The 15,748-nt window shown below is 40.4% G+C and overlaps 1 protein-coding gene across 2 annotated transcripts in view; it reads right to left on the reverse strand.

Moving 5' to 3' along the window:
• The window catches only part of dnajc1 (DnaJ (Hsp40) homolog, subfamily C, member 1), a 253,728-nt gene that overhangs the window by 190,010 nt on the left and 47,970 nt on the right, over nucleotides 1-15,748 (reverse strand). For both annotated transcript variants that reach the window (XM_043690433.2, XM_087987390.1), the window contains exons 2-3: nucleotides 14,814-14,915; nucleotides 14,678-14,724 (exon numbers count right to left, since the gene is read on the reverse strand). In XM_043690433.2, coding sequence (XP_043546368.2) covers nucleotides 14,678-14,724; nucleotides 14,814-14,915 — 149 coding nt within the window. The remainder of the gene's footprint in view (nucleotides 1-14,677; nucleotides 14,725-14,813; nucleotides 14,916-15,748) is intronic.

A 15,748-nucleotide genomic window follows, 5' to 3' on the forward strand; every position in this document is an offset into this window, starting at 1 on the left:
CATCCTTTGTCATTTCCGCCACCTCCAAACAGACCCCACCACAAAGGGTATATTTCCCTACCCTACCCTATCAGCGTTCCGGAAAGACCACTCCCTCCGCGACTCCCTCGTCAGGTCCATACCCCCCACCAACCCAACCTCCATTCCCGGCACCTTCCCCTGCAACCGCAAGAAATGCAAAACTTGCGCCCACACCTCCCCTCTCATTTCCCTCCAAGGTCCCAAGGGATCCTTCCATATCCGTCACAAATTCACCTGCACCTCCACACACATCATTTACTGCATCCACTGCACCCAACGTGGCCTCCTCTACATTGGGGAGATAGGCGGCCTACTTGCAGAACGTTTCAGAAAACACCTCTGGGACACCCGCACCAACCAACCCAACCGCCCCATGGCTGAACACTAACTCCCCCTCCCACTCCACCAAGGACATGCAGGTCCTTGGCCTCCTCCATCGCCAGACCATGGCAACACAACGCCTGGAGGAAGAGCGCCTCAGAGAGAGCGCGAGAGGAAAAAAAAAAGAGAGAAAACACATGAGACATTGTGTGCTTGCATGTGAGAAAGCTTGGTAAAATGTGTATGGGTGTGATGGAGTATAAGCCTGTGAGAGGGTGTGTGCATAGGTATAGTTTTGTGTGAGTGAGTGAGTGAGTGAGTGAGTGAGTGAGTGAGTGTGTGAGAGGCAAGAATGCCCAGAGACCTAGCAGACACTACAACAACGGATGAATGGACACCGCACAACAATCACAAGACAGGGGCATTCCCTCCCAGTGGGGGAACACTTCAGCAGTCAGAGACATTCAGCCTCAGACCTTCAGGTGACAATCCTCCAAGACGGACTTCAGGAGAGGCAACAACACAAAGTAGCTGAGCAGACGCTGATGGCCAAGTTCAGTACCGGTGAGGGCGGTGTGTATGTGTGGGGGGGGGGGGGGGGGGGGAAAGAGGGGTGTGTGTGTGTGTGTGTGTGTGTGTGTGTGTGTGTGTGTGTGTGTGTGTGTGTGTGTGTGTGTGTGTGTGTGTGTGTGTGTGTGTGTGTGTGTGTGTGTGCGCGCGCGCGCGCGGGGTGGGGAACTCTGGGATTTACATATTAATGAACCAAAACATTCTAAAAGATGAAAGCGTTAACAACAATCCAGGTTTGTTCGATATATCATATCAGTTGCATGACACTATAATCTTTTGCTACAAATTCTGTCTCTTATGGTCTTGTTCTCCCCAACCACCTGCTGAAGGAGCAGCGCTTCAAAGATTAGTACTTTCAAATAAACCTGTTGGACTGTAACCTGGTGTTGTGTGATTTTTAACTATTTTAAAACTAATAGAATTATGGTCACTCGTCCCAAAGTGCTTCCCCACTGACACCTCAGTTACTTGCCCGGTCTCATTTTCCAAGAGAAGGTCAAGTTTGGCCCTTCTCTAATACATTCCTGAAGAAGGGCTCATGCCCGAAACGTCAATTCTCTTGCTCCTTGGATGCTGCCTGACCTGCTGCGCTTTTCCAGCAACACATTTTCAGCCCTTCTCTAATACAGCCATTTATATATTGACTGAGAAAGTTTTCTTGAACACACTTAAATTCCTCCACCTCCAAGCCTTTAACACTATGGCAGTCCTAGTCGATGTTTGGAAAGTTAAAATCCCCAACCATTACAACCCCATTATTCTTACAGTTATCTGTGATCTTCCAACATATTTGCTCCTCAATTTCCCACTGACTACTGGGTGCCTTTTGTGATTTTACTAAGTGATCACCCCCCTCTTATTTTTCTGTTCCACCCAAACAGCTTCAGGAATATTCACCAAGTTCTGCCGTGATATTTTCCCTAATCAAAAATCAACTCCTGCTCCTCACTTGCCTCATCTTCTATCTTTCCTATAGCATCTGTACCGAAGAACGTTGAGTTGTTAGTCCTGTCCCTCCCTCAGCCATGTTTCTGCATTAGCTATGCTATCCCAGTCCCATGTTCACACTCATGTCTCAAGTTCATCTGCCTTACCTATCAGGCCTCTTGCATTGAAATAAATTCAGTTTAATTCATCACTCTTCTCTTGTTCCCAACTGTGCTCTTGCCTGCCTTGTCGATTTAACTTGTTCTTTTTAACTTCTGCACTAGCCTCAACTTTCTCTTTTGTCTCATTGCTGTTTGGGGTCCCTGCCAGACCCAGGGGTGCAGGTTCATAATTCCTTAAAAGTGGCAGCAAGTAGACCAGATCGTGAAGGCTGCATTTGGCACGCTGGATTTCATTGGTTAGAGGATAGAGTACAGGAGTTGCAACATCATGTTACAACTGTACATTTGGAGTACTGCATATAATTCTGATCTCCTTGCTATAGAAAGGATGTTATAAATCTGATAAGGGTGCAAAAAAATTTACAATGGTGTTACTTAGACTGAAAGGTTCGAATTAAAAGAACAGGCAGGGTCTTTTTTATCCCAGAACACAGTATGCGGAGGGGCGACCTTATAGAGGTTTATAACATCATAAGGGGCATATATAAAATCTTTATTCCAGGGAAGGGGAGTTCAAAATTAGAGGGCATAGATTTAAAGGCGAGAGGGGAAAGATTTAAAAGGGACCCGAGGGGCAACTTTTTAATGCAGAGGTTAGTGCATATGTGGAACGTGCTGCCAGACAAAATGGTAAAGGTAGGGACAATTACAACATTTAAAAGACATTTGGACAGGTACATGGATTGGAAAGGTTTAGACAGATATGGGTCAAAAGTGTGGTGCTGGAAAAGCATAACAGGTCAGGCAGCATCCGATGAGCAGGAGAATCTACGCTTCGGACATAAGCCCTTCATCAGAAATGAGGCTCATTCCTGATGAAGGGCTTGTGCCCGAAATGTAGATTCTCCTGCCTCTCTGATGCTGCCTGACCTATTGTGCTTTTCCAGCACCACACTCTCAATTCTGATCTCCTGCATCTGCAGTCCTCACTTTCTCCTTAGAGGGATATGGGCCAAACACAGGCAAATGGAATGAGGTCAGTTTCGGAAACCTGGTCGATCTGGACAAGTTGGGCCAAAGGGCCTGTTTCCATGCTTTATGGCTCTAAGTCATTCAGCTTCTGCACTTGCCGATTGCAACTGTTCACAGTGGCTCTGTCTATCTTGAGACCATTTTCGACTTTTTATTCCAAAATGTGAAGGTACAGATCAAAAAGAACAGTTTGGTCTTTGTGGAAGTTGGCTGCTCAGTGTGCCAGATGTAATCACTCTGGTTCCTGATTTGCATCTCACTTCAAAATCGTATCCTTGCACCTTGTCAAGTAACTAAGTGTTATTGCTGAACTGGTAGTACGTAGACCCAAGTATTATTCAGGGGACCTGGGTTCAAATCTCATCAAGGCAGACTGTGGAATTTTAATTCAATAAATATCTAGAACTAAAGAAATCTAACGATGACCATGAAACCATTTGTCAATTGTTGTAAAAACCTAACTACTTCACTAAAATCCTTCGAGAGAGGGAACTGATCTCCTTAGCTGGTCTGGCTTACATGCGACTCCAGACCCACAGCAATGTGGTTTTTTTCTTATCTACCCTCAGAAATAGCCTAGCAAGCTACTCAGTTGTATCAAAGGTGAAAAGAAACATAACAGGACAGACCACCTGACATTAATTAAAACATAGAAACAACAATAGCAAACAAAGCTCTATTGACCTTGTAAAATCTTCTTTACTGGGGGTTAGTGCCAAAATTGGGAGGGCTGTCTCATGGACTAGTCAACCAACAGCCTGACAGTCACACTTATAGAATCATACCAAATAAATGCTATGACACGGGTAAACCCTCCTGATTAATTTAAACTAGCAATAAAGAAAGATTATTGCATGGGATAAATCCTATGAAAATTCAAGAGGCCAAGACCTATTTAAAAATTAACAATGTTATTTCTTAAAGTATAACAGAGAATAATTAAGTAACAACTATTTACAACTCCTTCCTCTAACCTATCTTTTACTTTCCCTTCTATAATACTAGTCTGATAAAACTCCCGAGTAAGATTTACCAAAAATTCAAATTTCAAAACCAGGCAGCTACCGAATCTTCCCTTTGTATCTTCCTCGGTAGATTGCGTCCTTATTAGGGATTTCTGTTTCACAGGTCTTCGATAGATAATGGTACCTTTAAGAAAACGGTGTTTTGAGCAGTCTGTACATGCTGATAGCTTGGTAGTTCTCCCATCAACTGTTCTCCAAAGCATCGGATTGTTTCATTGGTTTTTAATATTGTCAATGTATTAAATTCATCATAGTTGATTGGAGGTTGGTATTTTGGGGTATAATTTAAACTGATTAGCCGTATTCGAATTTGTTTTTTTTAAATCTCATAGCAACTCAGCCAGTGCTAGCTGCTAGACCAAATGTTACATTATAAATTCTCCAGCACTCTGTGTATTTGCTAAGTCCTTCACTCTCTTAAAAGTACAGTACACTTCTGCACCTTCATAACACAAACAAAGTCTCAGACAACACCATCACCATCTCTGGATATTTCCTGTCATACCAGCAGGACAGACCAAGCAGAGATATTATACAATTGGGAGGGATTGCCCTGGAAGTCCTCAACATTGACTATGAATCCTATGAAGTTTCATGGCATCAGGTCAAACGTAAGTAAAGAGCAAACTCCTACTGATTAACGTGCGCAAAACTTTGACAGATGAAAAAAATGTGGCAGAAATGTGCAGTTGTGCACTTTGGTAGGAAGAGTTGGGAAGCTGGATATTGCTTAAATGGAAAAAGGTTGCACAGAGCTACAGAACAAAAGGGTTTAGAAGTCCTTGTCCATGAATCACAAAAAGCTAGCAAATTCAGCCGCTAATAGGGAAAGCAAATAAGACCACAAGACACAGGAGCAGAATTAGGCCATTCGGCCCATCCAGCCTTTGATCACGATGAGATGTTTCTCAACCCTTTTCTAGTGCCTTCTCCCTGTAACTATCAATCTCCCAACTAATCAAGAATTTCTCTGTCTTAAATACACTCAATGGGTGATCTCCACAGCCCTTTGAAGCAATGAGTTCCGCAGACTCACCACATTCTGGTTGAAGAAATTCCTCCTCAGCTCAGTTCTAAAGGGTCATCCCTTCACAGAGGCTGTACCCTCAGGTCTCAAGTGGAACTTGGCCTTTATTTCAAAAGGGAATGGAGTATAAAAGGGAGGAAGCTTTGCTAAAAATAACCAAGGCATTAGTCAGACCAAAGCTAAAATACTGAGAACAGTTTTGGACCCTTTATCTAAGGAAAGCTATACTGATAGTGGAGTCAATCCAGAGAAGGTTCACTAGGCTGATACCAGGTATGGAGGGACTGTCTTTTGAGGTGAGGTTGAGTAGACTGGGCCTGTACTCACTATAGTTGAGAATAATAGGAGGTGACCTTATTAAAACATCCAAGGATCTTAGGGGACTTGACAGGGTACGTGCAAAAAACTCGTTTACCCTTGTGGACTAGTTTTAGAGCAGTGGGCATAATCTCAGAATAAGGGGTCACATATTTAAAAAAAGAGAGATGAGAAGAAATTTCTTCACTTGGTGATTAATAAATCTGTTGAATTATTTACCATTGAGAACTGCTGAAACTAGATCATTAAGTATATTCAAGGCTGCATTGGACAGATGATTTTTAAATCAGTGAGGGAATCAAGGGCCATGGAATTAAGTCAGGGAAGTGGAGTTGAGGATTATCAGGTCAGCCATGATCTCACTCAATGACAAGCAGATTTAATGAGCCAAATGGTCTTCTTCTGCCCCTACATCTCATTGCCTTATGACAATGTATGTTTCAAGAAGCTCTAAAGAAACTTGAGTCCATGGGAATTAGGGAGAAAAATGCTCCACTGTTCGCAGTCATACCAAACACAAAGAACAACAGTTATGGTTACTGAAGGTCGGTCATCTCAGCTTCAGGACACCTCTGCACAAGTTCCTTAAGCTCATGTCCTAAGACCAACCATCTTCAGCCTCTTTAGCAATACCCATCTCCCTACCACAAGATGGAAAGTGACCACTTTGCTGATGGTTGCACTATTCACAACTTCTCAGATACTGAAGCAGTCGGTGTTCAAATGCAGGAAGACATGGACAATGTCCAGATTTGGGCTGACAAATGGTAAGTAATATTTGTGCCATACAAGTGCCAGGCTATGACTATCTCCAACAAGAGAAAATCTAACCATCACCTCATGGCACTAGCATCACTGAATTCTTCCATTTACACTTGCTTACAAATCCCTGAAAATATATACCTTGCGCACTTCGTCCCTCACACCTTAACAATTCATTTTCATGAGACAGGCTTGAATAAAAAGTAATATTATTAAACCTACACAAGTTTATACAACGTCATTCTGAAATCTTTTTGTTATAATGTTCACTGTATAACGATACTAAATACAGTTCTGCAACAATTGGAAAATGTTGCTACATAAAAAAAGATTGACTACAAGCAATTAATATTATTGCTGCATTTAGAAAGTAACTTGATTTTTTTGTTTCCTCAGACTCAATCTGGATAGCAGGAGCTGAAATTGGGTAAAAACAATGACTGCAGCTGCTGGAAACCAGATTCTGGATCAATGGTGCTGGAAGAGCACAGCAGTTCAGGCAGCATCAGAGGAGCTTCAGCAAAATCGACATTTCGGGCAAAAGCCCTTCATCAGAAATAAAGGCAGAGAGCCTGAAGCATGGAGAGATAAGCTAGGGGAGGGTGGGGATGGGGAGAGAGTAGCATAGAGTACAATGGGTGAGTGGGGGAGGAGATGAAGGTGATAGGAAATGACCTGGGAGTTGCAGTGGGAGAGGGACTCCCTGAGATTCTTGTCGAGAGAGGAGGAAAACTTCTTCAAGGCAGGCACCCTTGCAAGAGGATTCGCAGTAGGGTTAAAATCAACAAGGTAAAAACAATGACTGCAGATGCTGGAAACCAGATTCTGGATCAATGGTGCTGGAAGAGCACAGCAGTTCAGGCAGCATTCTGGATCAATAGTGCTGCCTGTCGCAAAGATGTTACTACAGTTGTTATGGGGGATTTCAACATGCAGGTAGACTGGGAGAATCAGGATGGTATTGGACCTCAAGAAAGAGACTTTGTGGAATTCCTCCAAGATGGATTCTTAGAACAGCTGGTGCTGGAGCCTACCAGGGAGAAGGCAATTCTGGATCTGGTATTGTGCAACGAACCAGAATTGATCACGGACCTCGAAGTGAAGGAGCCATTGGGAAGTAGTGACCATAATACAATAAGCTTCAATCTGCAATTTGAGAGGGAGAGGGTACAATCGGAAGTGACAATATTTCTGTTGAATAAAGGGAACTATGGAGCTATGAGGGAGGAGCTGGCCAAAGTTCAATGGTGCATTACTTAGCAGGGATGACCGTGGAGGAACAATGGCGGATATTTCTGTGTATAATGCAGAAGATGCAGGATCAGTTCATTCCAAAAAGGAAGAAAGATCCCAGGAGGAGGCATGGGTGGCCGTGGCTGATGAGGGAAGTTAAGAAACATATAAAGTTAAAAGAGAAAAAGTATAACATAGCAAACATAAGTGGGAAAACGGAGGACAGGGAAGCTTTTAAAGAACAACAGAGGATTACTAAGAAGGAAATACGCAGAGATAAAGTGAGGTACGAAGGTAAACTGGCCAAAAATATAAAGGAGGATAGTAAAAGCTTTTTTAGGTATGTGAAAGGCAAAAAAATGGTTAAGACTAAAATTGGGCCCTTGAAGACAGAAACAGGGGAATATATTACGGGGAACAAAGAAATGGCAGAAGAATTGAATTGGGACTTCAGATCTGTGTTCACTGGGGAAGACACAAGCAATCTCCCTGAAGTAACAATGGCTGAAAGACCTGAACTAAAGGGAATTTATATTTGCCAGGAACTGGTGTTGGAGAGACTGTTAGGTCTGAAGGTTGATAAGTCCCCGGGCCTGATGATCTACATCCCAGGGTACTGAAGGGGATGACTCGAGAAATCGTGGATGCGTTAGTGATTATTTTCCAGAGTTCGATAGATTCGGGATCAGTTCCTGTGGATTGGAGGGTGGCTAACATTGTACCACTTTTTAAGAAAGGTGGAGAGAGAAAGCAGGAAATTATAGACCAGTTAGTCTGACCTTAGTGGTAGGAAAGATGCTGGAGTCTATTATAAAGGATGAAATTACAACACATCTGGATAGTAGTAACAGGATAGGTCAGAGTCAGCATGGATTTATGAAGGGGAAATCATGCTTGACTAATCTTCTGGAATTTTTTGAGGGTGTTACTCTGAAGATGGACGAGGGAGATCCAGTAGATGTAGTGTACCTGGACGTTCAGAAAGGTTTTGATAAAGTCCCACATAGGAGGTTAGTGAGCAAAATTAGGGCACCTGGTATTGGGGGCAAAGTACTAACTTGGATTGAAAGTTGGTTGGCTGATAGGAAACAAAGAGTAGTGATAAACAGCTCCATTTCGGAATGGCAGGCAGTGACCAGTGGGGTACCACAGGGATCAGTGCTGGGACCGCAGCTTTTTACAATATATATTAATGATATAGAAGATGGTATTAGTAATAACATTAGCAAATTTGCTGATGGTACTAAGCTAAGTGGCAGGGTGAAATGTGAGGAGGATGTTAGGAGATTACAGGGTGACTGGACAGGTTAGGTGAGTGGTCAGATGCATGGCAGATGCAGTTGAATGTGGATAAATGTGTGGTTATCCATTTTGGTGGCAAGAATAGGAAGGCAGATTACTACCTAAATGGAATCAATTTAGGTAAAGGGGCAGTACAAAGAGATGTGAGTGTTCTTGTACACCAGTCAATGAAGGTAAGCATGCAGGTACAGCAGGTAGTGAAGGCGGCTAATAGCATGCTGGCCTTCATAACAAGAGGGATTAAGTATAGAAGCAAAGAGCTTCTTCTGCAGCTGTACAGTGCCCTGGTGAGACCACACCTGGAGTACTGTGTGCAGTTCTGGTCTCCAAATTTGAGGAAAGACATTCTGGCTATTGAGGGAGTGCAGCGTAAGTTCACGAGGTCAATTCCTGGAATGGCGGGATTACCTTACACTGAAAGACTGGAGCGACTGGGCTTGTATACCCTTGAGTTTAGAAGACTGAGAGGGGATCTGATTGAGACATAAGATTATTAAAGGATTGGACAATCTGGAGGCAGGAAACATGTTTCTGCTGATGGGTGAGTGCCGAACCAGAGGACACAGCTTAAAAATAAGGGGTAGGCCATTTAGGACAGAGATGAGGAGAAACTTCTTCACCCAGAGAGTGGTGGCTGTGTGGAATGCTCTGCCCCAGAGGGCAATGGAGGCCCAGTCTCTGGATTCATTTAAGAAAAAGACTTGGATAGAGCTCTCAAGGATAGTGGAATCAAGGGTTATGGAGATAAGGCAGGAACAGGATACTGATTAAGGATGATCAGCCATGATCATATTGAATGGTGGTGCAGGCTCTAAGGGCAGAATGGCCTACTCCTGCACCTATTGTCTATTACACTACTTGTGTTGATTCAATTCAGACATGTCACATGATTTTGCTAACCCTATCGACTTAGACAAACACTACGGGCAGAATTTCACTTAAAAATATCGGAATATTCTTTATTCATTCATGGGATGAGGGTGTCTCTGACTAGATCAGCATTTATTGTCCAGAGGGCTGTTAAGAGTCAACCACATTGCTGTGGGTCTGGAGTCACACATAAGCCAGGCCAGGTAAGGATAGCAGTTTCCTTCCCTAAAGGACATTGGTGAACCAGATGGGTTTTTCCAAATCGGCAATGATGGCATAGTCATCATGAGACTAAATTCCAGATTTTTATTGAATTGATATTCCAACATCTGCCATGGCAGGACTTGAACCCAGGTCCCCTCAACATTACCTAAGTTTCTGGATTAACAGTCTAGCGATAATACCACTAGGCTATTGGCTCCCCCTAAATAAACACACAAATTAGTCAGCAACTTGTCAAAAAGGACAAGTTTCCATGAATTCTTAAGATGCTATCTTGTACATAAGTTCCCTGTAATTTTGACAAAGTTTTCACATTTGCATATTAAATCTCTCCATTGAAGGTTAAGTCTAATAATTATCCACTCAAGTATCCTTTCAGTAACATCGCAAGTATTGTAAATGACTGCTTTTGAACTTCTCTTGGCCAAACGGCAAATGATAATAAGTGTGGAGTGTTTTTCATTCAGGTTGTCAATTATTATAATTTTTCAAAATGTCAAATTTTGCATTTTCCTTTGCAATTTTTTTTTCAGTCTTTCATGTTTCTCCATATCTACTTTGTCAGTGAACTTATATATTTTAATGCACCCTTCAGTTTACGTCTGAACACTCAAATCACACTGATTAAAGAAATACCCTGTTAGTTCATTGTCTGCTGAAATCCCAATTACCCAGTTGCCCTTGTGGTGGATCAGTTCACACTTTTAGCAATTTGGTATGTAGAAGTTACATAAAGTTAAACATGTACAAAAAAGTATCCAGTGTATACACACTAGCAAAATCTGGCCCTTTTTAATGTGAAAAGGGCTGTACTGCATATAAAAAGTATTGTGCAAGTGTTATATATGAAAACTAAAAGGGAAAGCATCTTGAAATACATTTTTCAGGATCAATGGCTGGGAGATTTTTTAAAAAGCTTAGAGTGTTAATATGTACAGTCCTGATCAAACAGGAAAACTGTAAACATTTCATTACAATACATGTTAAAGCAAATACTTCATAAAATGTCTCAATTTCATTTCATAATCTACTGATATTGCTGTCAAATTTGTATTAAATACTGCCTCCTGGTGATGGAATACAATTCCTGCCTCAAGTAAAAGTCCTGTGTAGCAAATATCACCCTGATCAATTTGAATTTTTTTCCTTTTCTTGTGCTCTTAACACAAAAATGCAACAGTGCCATTTTAAACTCTGTTCATTCTAAACATTAGAAGTTTGCAATATTTAAAGTTACTGATCCTTTCTACCTTAAAATAAACCCAACTGAAATTTTAGCTAAAACAAAATCAATGATTATGCATTAACCTGAACTTTCTTTCAAAGGGATTTATGAAAGCATTAAAACAAAAAATGGAGAATTCAATTGTAATGGCATTTCAAGATCATTAGGGCGGCAGGGTGGCTGAGTGGTTAACACTGCTGCATCACAGCACCAGGGTCCCAGGTTCCATTCCAGCCTTGGGTGACTGTGTGTGGAGTTTGCACATTCTCCCAATGTCTGTGTGGGTTTCCACCGGGTGCTCCGGTTTCCTCCCACAATCCAAAAATGTGCAGGTCGGGTAAAGTGGCCATGCTAAATTGCCCATAGTGTTAGGTGCATTAGTCAGAGGGAAATGGGTCTGGGTGGGTTACTCTTCGGAGGGTCGGTGTGGACTGGTTGGGCAAAGGGCCTGTTTCCACACTGTAGGGAATCTAATCTAATCAAAGCCTAACTTTAAATACTTATTTTCTTGATAGTAAAATAGACTTTGAAAAACTTTCAGATTTCAGGCTTATTCACAACAGAAAAATCAACGTTTATTTATTTGTGGAACAAATTTCAGACTTTTTTCTATACAAGTTCAATATGAATGCTAACCATCACTGTTCACAATACAATCACGATGGAAGTAGATTTGTCCCAATGGGCAGGTTATTTTGGCTAAATAAGCATAGAGAAAGAAATGAGCACAGCATAAAATACATTGTGGTTGAATTGTATAATCCCTATAGCATGGAGACAAGCTATTCAGCCCATAGATTCCACACTGACCCTTTGAACAGCATCCCATTCAGACCCACAACCTTATCCCTATAATCACACATTTCCCATGGCTAATCCACCTAGCCTGCACATCTTTGGTCTGTGGGAGGAAACCATAGCACCCAGAGGAAACTCACACAGACACTGGTAGAACATTTGTATGGAGTGTGCACTGTCATCAGAGGGTGGAATTGAGCTCGGGTCTGTGGTGTTGTGAGGCAGTAATGCTAACCACTGAGCCACCACAGATCCAATCAAATGACGAGAAGCATTTCTTTTCAGAGTGCCATCAGCATACACCAAGTACAGAATCCTGATAGATAATCAAAAAGGGAGCTGAACAAGCTCCTGAGAGAACACAATTCATACTATAATGAGAATAGCTGGGATTAGCAAAACTCATGAGTTACTATGGAATTTGCATACATTTCAGGAATGAGAATTTCAATACTGTCTTCCTAAGTTGACTTTAAATATTTTTCCCACCATACCAGAAAATTGCGCAAATTCAGAACATAAGGATGATGGCCATGTTTAAGAGACTCAAGAGTGTAATGCTGGAAAAGCACAGCAAGTCAGGCATCATCCAAGGTGCAGGAAAATTGGTGTTTTAGGCATAAGCCATTCATCAGGAATCCTGATGAAGGTCTTATGCTCAAAACATCAATTCTCCCGCTCCTCGGATGCTGCCTGACCTGCTGTGCTTTTGCAGCACCACACTCTCGACTCTGACCTCCAGCATCTGCAATCCTTACTTTCTCCATGTTTAAAAGGCTGCCCAATTTTGAACAGAAAGGTTTTAAAAGGGACCAATATTCTTCTCCCATCGTTCTTTTCCGTGTGCAGGCCTGTAAACTGACATACAATTGTACTTGAAGTCTATGGATAATAGGCCAACAGTATAAAATTTAAATTTGTCTCAACAAAGTTTTTAAAATGTTAATAAAATTGGCTGCTATGGTATTGGCAAATACAGGTTCACTCAGATTGGAACTTCTGCATGCAAGCGACAATCACAATCATGTCCATCTGGGAAGATGGATGCAGCAAAGAAAAGCTTTCCACAGGAAAGGCGGGAGGAAACGGGGGAAAAAAATGCTTGAAATAAAAAAGCTACATGACATATCAATGTAGAAATGTTTTACATTCCCTGCAAGCAGCACACTATTTTCACATGCATGAAAATACCACTTAAGTCCTCTCACTGTACATAAAATTCCTCCAATTTGTGTGAAGGCAGCATTATTATTTAAAGAGCATAACCGTGCTGTATTTTTAAATGGTTTACATAAGCTACATGTGGCTTCTTTTCTTGAATTCACATCGTATAGTACCAATTACTCTTTATGCCTGAAGAATTTGTTTCTCTCCAAAGTCGATTGGTTTACCTAATTAAAATAGAATTCTGGAAATAAACAGATTAAATGAGATTTGAAAAGTGCAAAGGCTGATTAAAGTTTCAGGGTAATCCACTTCATTCTAGTGTTGATGAAATTCTTGAAACATCAACCTCTCTTTTCAGTTGCTGAAGGACAAATGAAGCATTTTCAGAATTTTCTATTTCTGATCTCTCAACTCCAGAATTTGCATGTCTTTACATCTGGGATAGGACATCTTATTTAGCCAATGTTAAAGAACTAGAAATCTTTAATTTTGAAAACTGTCATTGTATTTTTACTTAATTATGTCAAGAACAGGAAAATTCTAACTGCATGAATTCTAAACAAAGATCAATGGAAACTTGCAACAACACTTAACTATCAAAGTAAAGAAAGTTTCTTGACACCAAAATATCTAGAATTAGAAGTGACATTGGCAAAACGTTATCTAAAATAACTTAATTTATGTAATTCAGAGACAATAAAAATGAAGTAGCACATATTTATTTCTCTTTCTTAACTCATTTTGTGTTACATTGTTTAAACTGGATTTCAGTAGCCAACCCCCATTCAGGCCATGTTTTGGAGTTTAGCTCGGTTTTCTCATCTCACCAGACTAACAGCCCCTCAAGCATCGAATCTGTACTGGAATACAGGGAAATTGATGTAGCAGTGTAAACATTTAAAGCCAGCTCATGAAATCTAAGCTAAACAAGCAGCAGTATAAAATTGGCTGCAACTCCAATAATATCTACAAAGCTTTGCTTCACTATCAGGTTTATGGCCCTTCCCACAAATAAACAACTTACTTTTTATAGCTTAAGAAATATTTTAACAAAAGGACATTATTAAAGAGATCACAGAAAAAAAACAACTTTCACTCATTTCTCCTGAGGCAACTGTTCAACACCTTCAAAGTCCTCTAATCCAGGATTTACTATTAAATTTAATGATTCTCCAAATACTATGACTTTCAGCCAGGAAAGAATGTAAACAAATATTTTGCAATCAATACAAAATAATCATAAGTTTTCCAAATCACCGTTGGAAAAAAAGACAGTTACTACTTTAATTCAATATAGTAGATCCTAAATGCAGTAACTTACCATGAAATGCCAGGATAAGACAGATTTACACCTCCAACAACATAGAGGCAGCATAGATCTTATGAAGCTTTTATAACATGCACTCACACAACTGAAATTGGCATCATGTGTGTAACAAAATATCTAAGTGTATAGTAAAACAGTATTCATACACAAAAATTGATGGCTAAATAGCAGTAAAGAGTAGCTTCATTATTCAGCATAAAATCATACCATACAGCTTCACTAATGGCACACTAATTTTAAGGATGCATTTAACCTGTAAACAAAAACAAGCAAGCAATCCATTACTATAGCTGAACATGCTCCATAAAAACAAATTACTGCACCCGTCGTTCACTAATCCTTGATTAGGATAGTCAAAGTGTAAAAAGAATAAACATTTTAACAGATTTCATAAAACATCCAACATACCTTTGTCTTTTCTCTTCATCCTTCAAAACTTCATAGATAGCCACTAACTATAAACAAAAAAAAGTCAAAATGCAAAGTACTTGAACAGAATTCCAAAATAGAAGACAGGCTAAAGAAAAAAAAATGTTGTCCTTACTTGTCTAAATTGAATTTCTGCATTTTCATCTTTGTTTTTGTCCGGGTGTAAGATCAAAGACATTTTCCGATAGGCTTTCCTGATATCTGCAGATGTAGCATCCTGCAAAATACAAAGTCGACTTTGTCAGAAATATATAAGGCTCTTAGCATAGTCTCAATGATCGAGGAAGACAGCAAAGCCAGTACAACTCCTCAGGCAATGTAATCTGAGCAACACGAGCAATAGCCACGCTATGCATTCAGCTGCACATGACTAAAGAGTCTTTGGTTCGGACTTCCTATTCTTTACCACATCTCTGAACTATTGCAAGACAAAAAAGTCAATATATTTTTGCCAAAACCTTCTGGATAAGGACTTTGTTCAACAGTGAAGAAACAGGGAGGTTAATATAGCTGATTAATAACGTGAAACTGCTCAACAGAGGCACCTGCTTTCTGGGAGGCTGACTCTCCACTTATTCAATGTCTGCATGTTGGTGCAATGATTTTTTTTAGAAATTGCATGTAATTTTAATATTTCTAGCAACTCTTTTTCCTTTGGCCAAATAGTGCTATCACCCTAAATGCAAGAGGGTTGTAGCTTCAAATTAGCTAGCAATTAGAAGAATTGATAAATCTGTACAACAAAAAGCAAGCAGTTTTGCAATTCCAAAATTAAGATATTATTGCACAAAGTGCTGTTTTGAAATTTAAAGTACGAAAGCAAATCTTACAGAATTTTATCCAACAAGTCTTGCTGCGTTATCGAAATCACAAACAATTACTGCACAGCATATATATTTCTCAGTGTAATTCAAATGTTATATAACTTTGATAACACCTAACCCCACTTACGCAGAGATGAAAGTTATTTTCCCTCAAAGGCTTTCAATAAATAGATTTCAAAATACAATTCATAAAATTGTAACCTTAAAACCACCAAACCTTTCTCAA

Source organism: Chiloscyllium plagiosum, unplaced genomic scaffold, assembly GCF_037043375.1.
Source record: "Chiloscyllium plagiosum isolate Xiang-an unplaced genomic scaffold, Cpla_swu_hap1 HiC_scaffold_5, whole genome shotgun sequence".
Lineage (NCBI taxonomy): Eukaryota > Metazoa > Chordata > Chondrichthyes > Orectolobiformes > Hemiscylliidae > Chiloscyllium > Chiloscyllium plagiosum.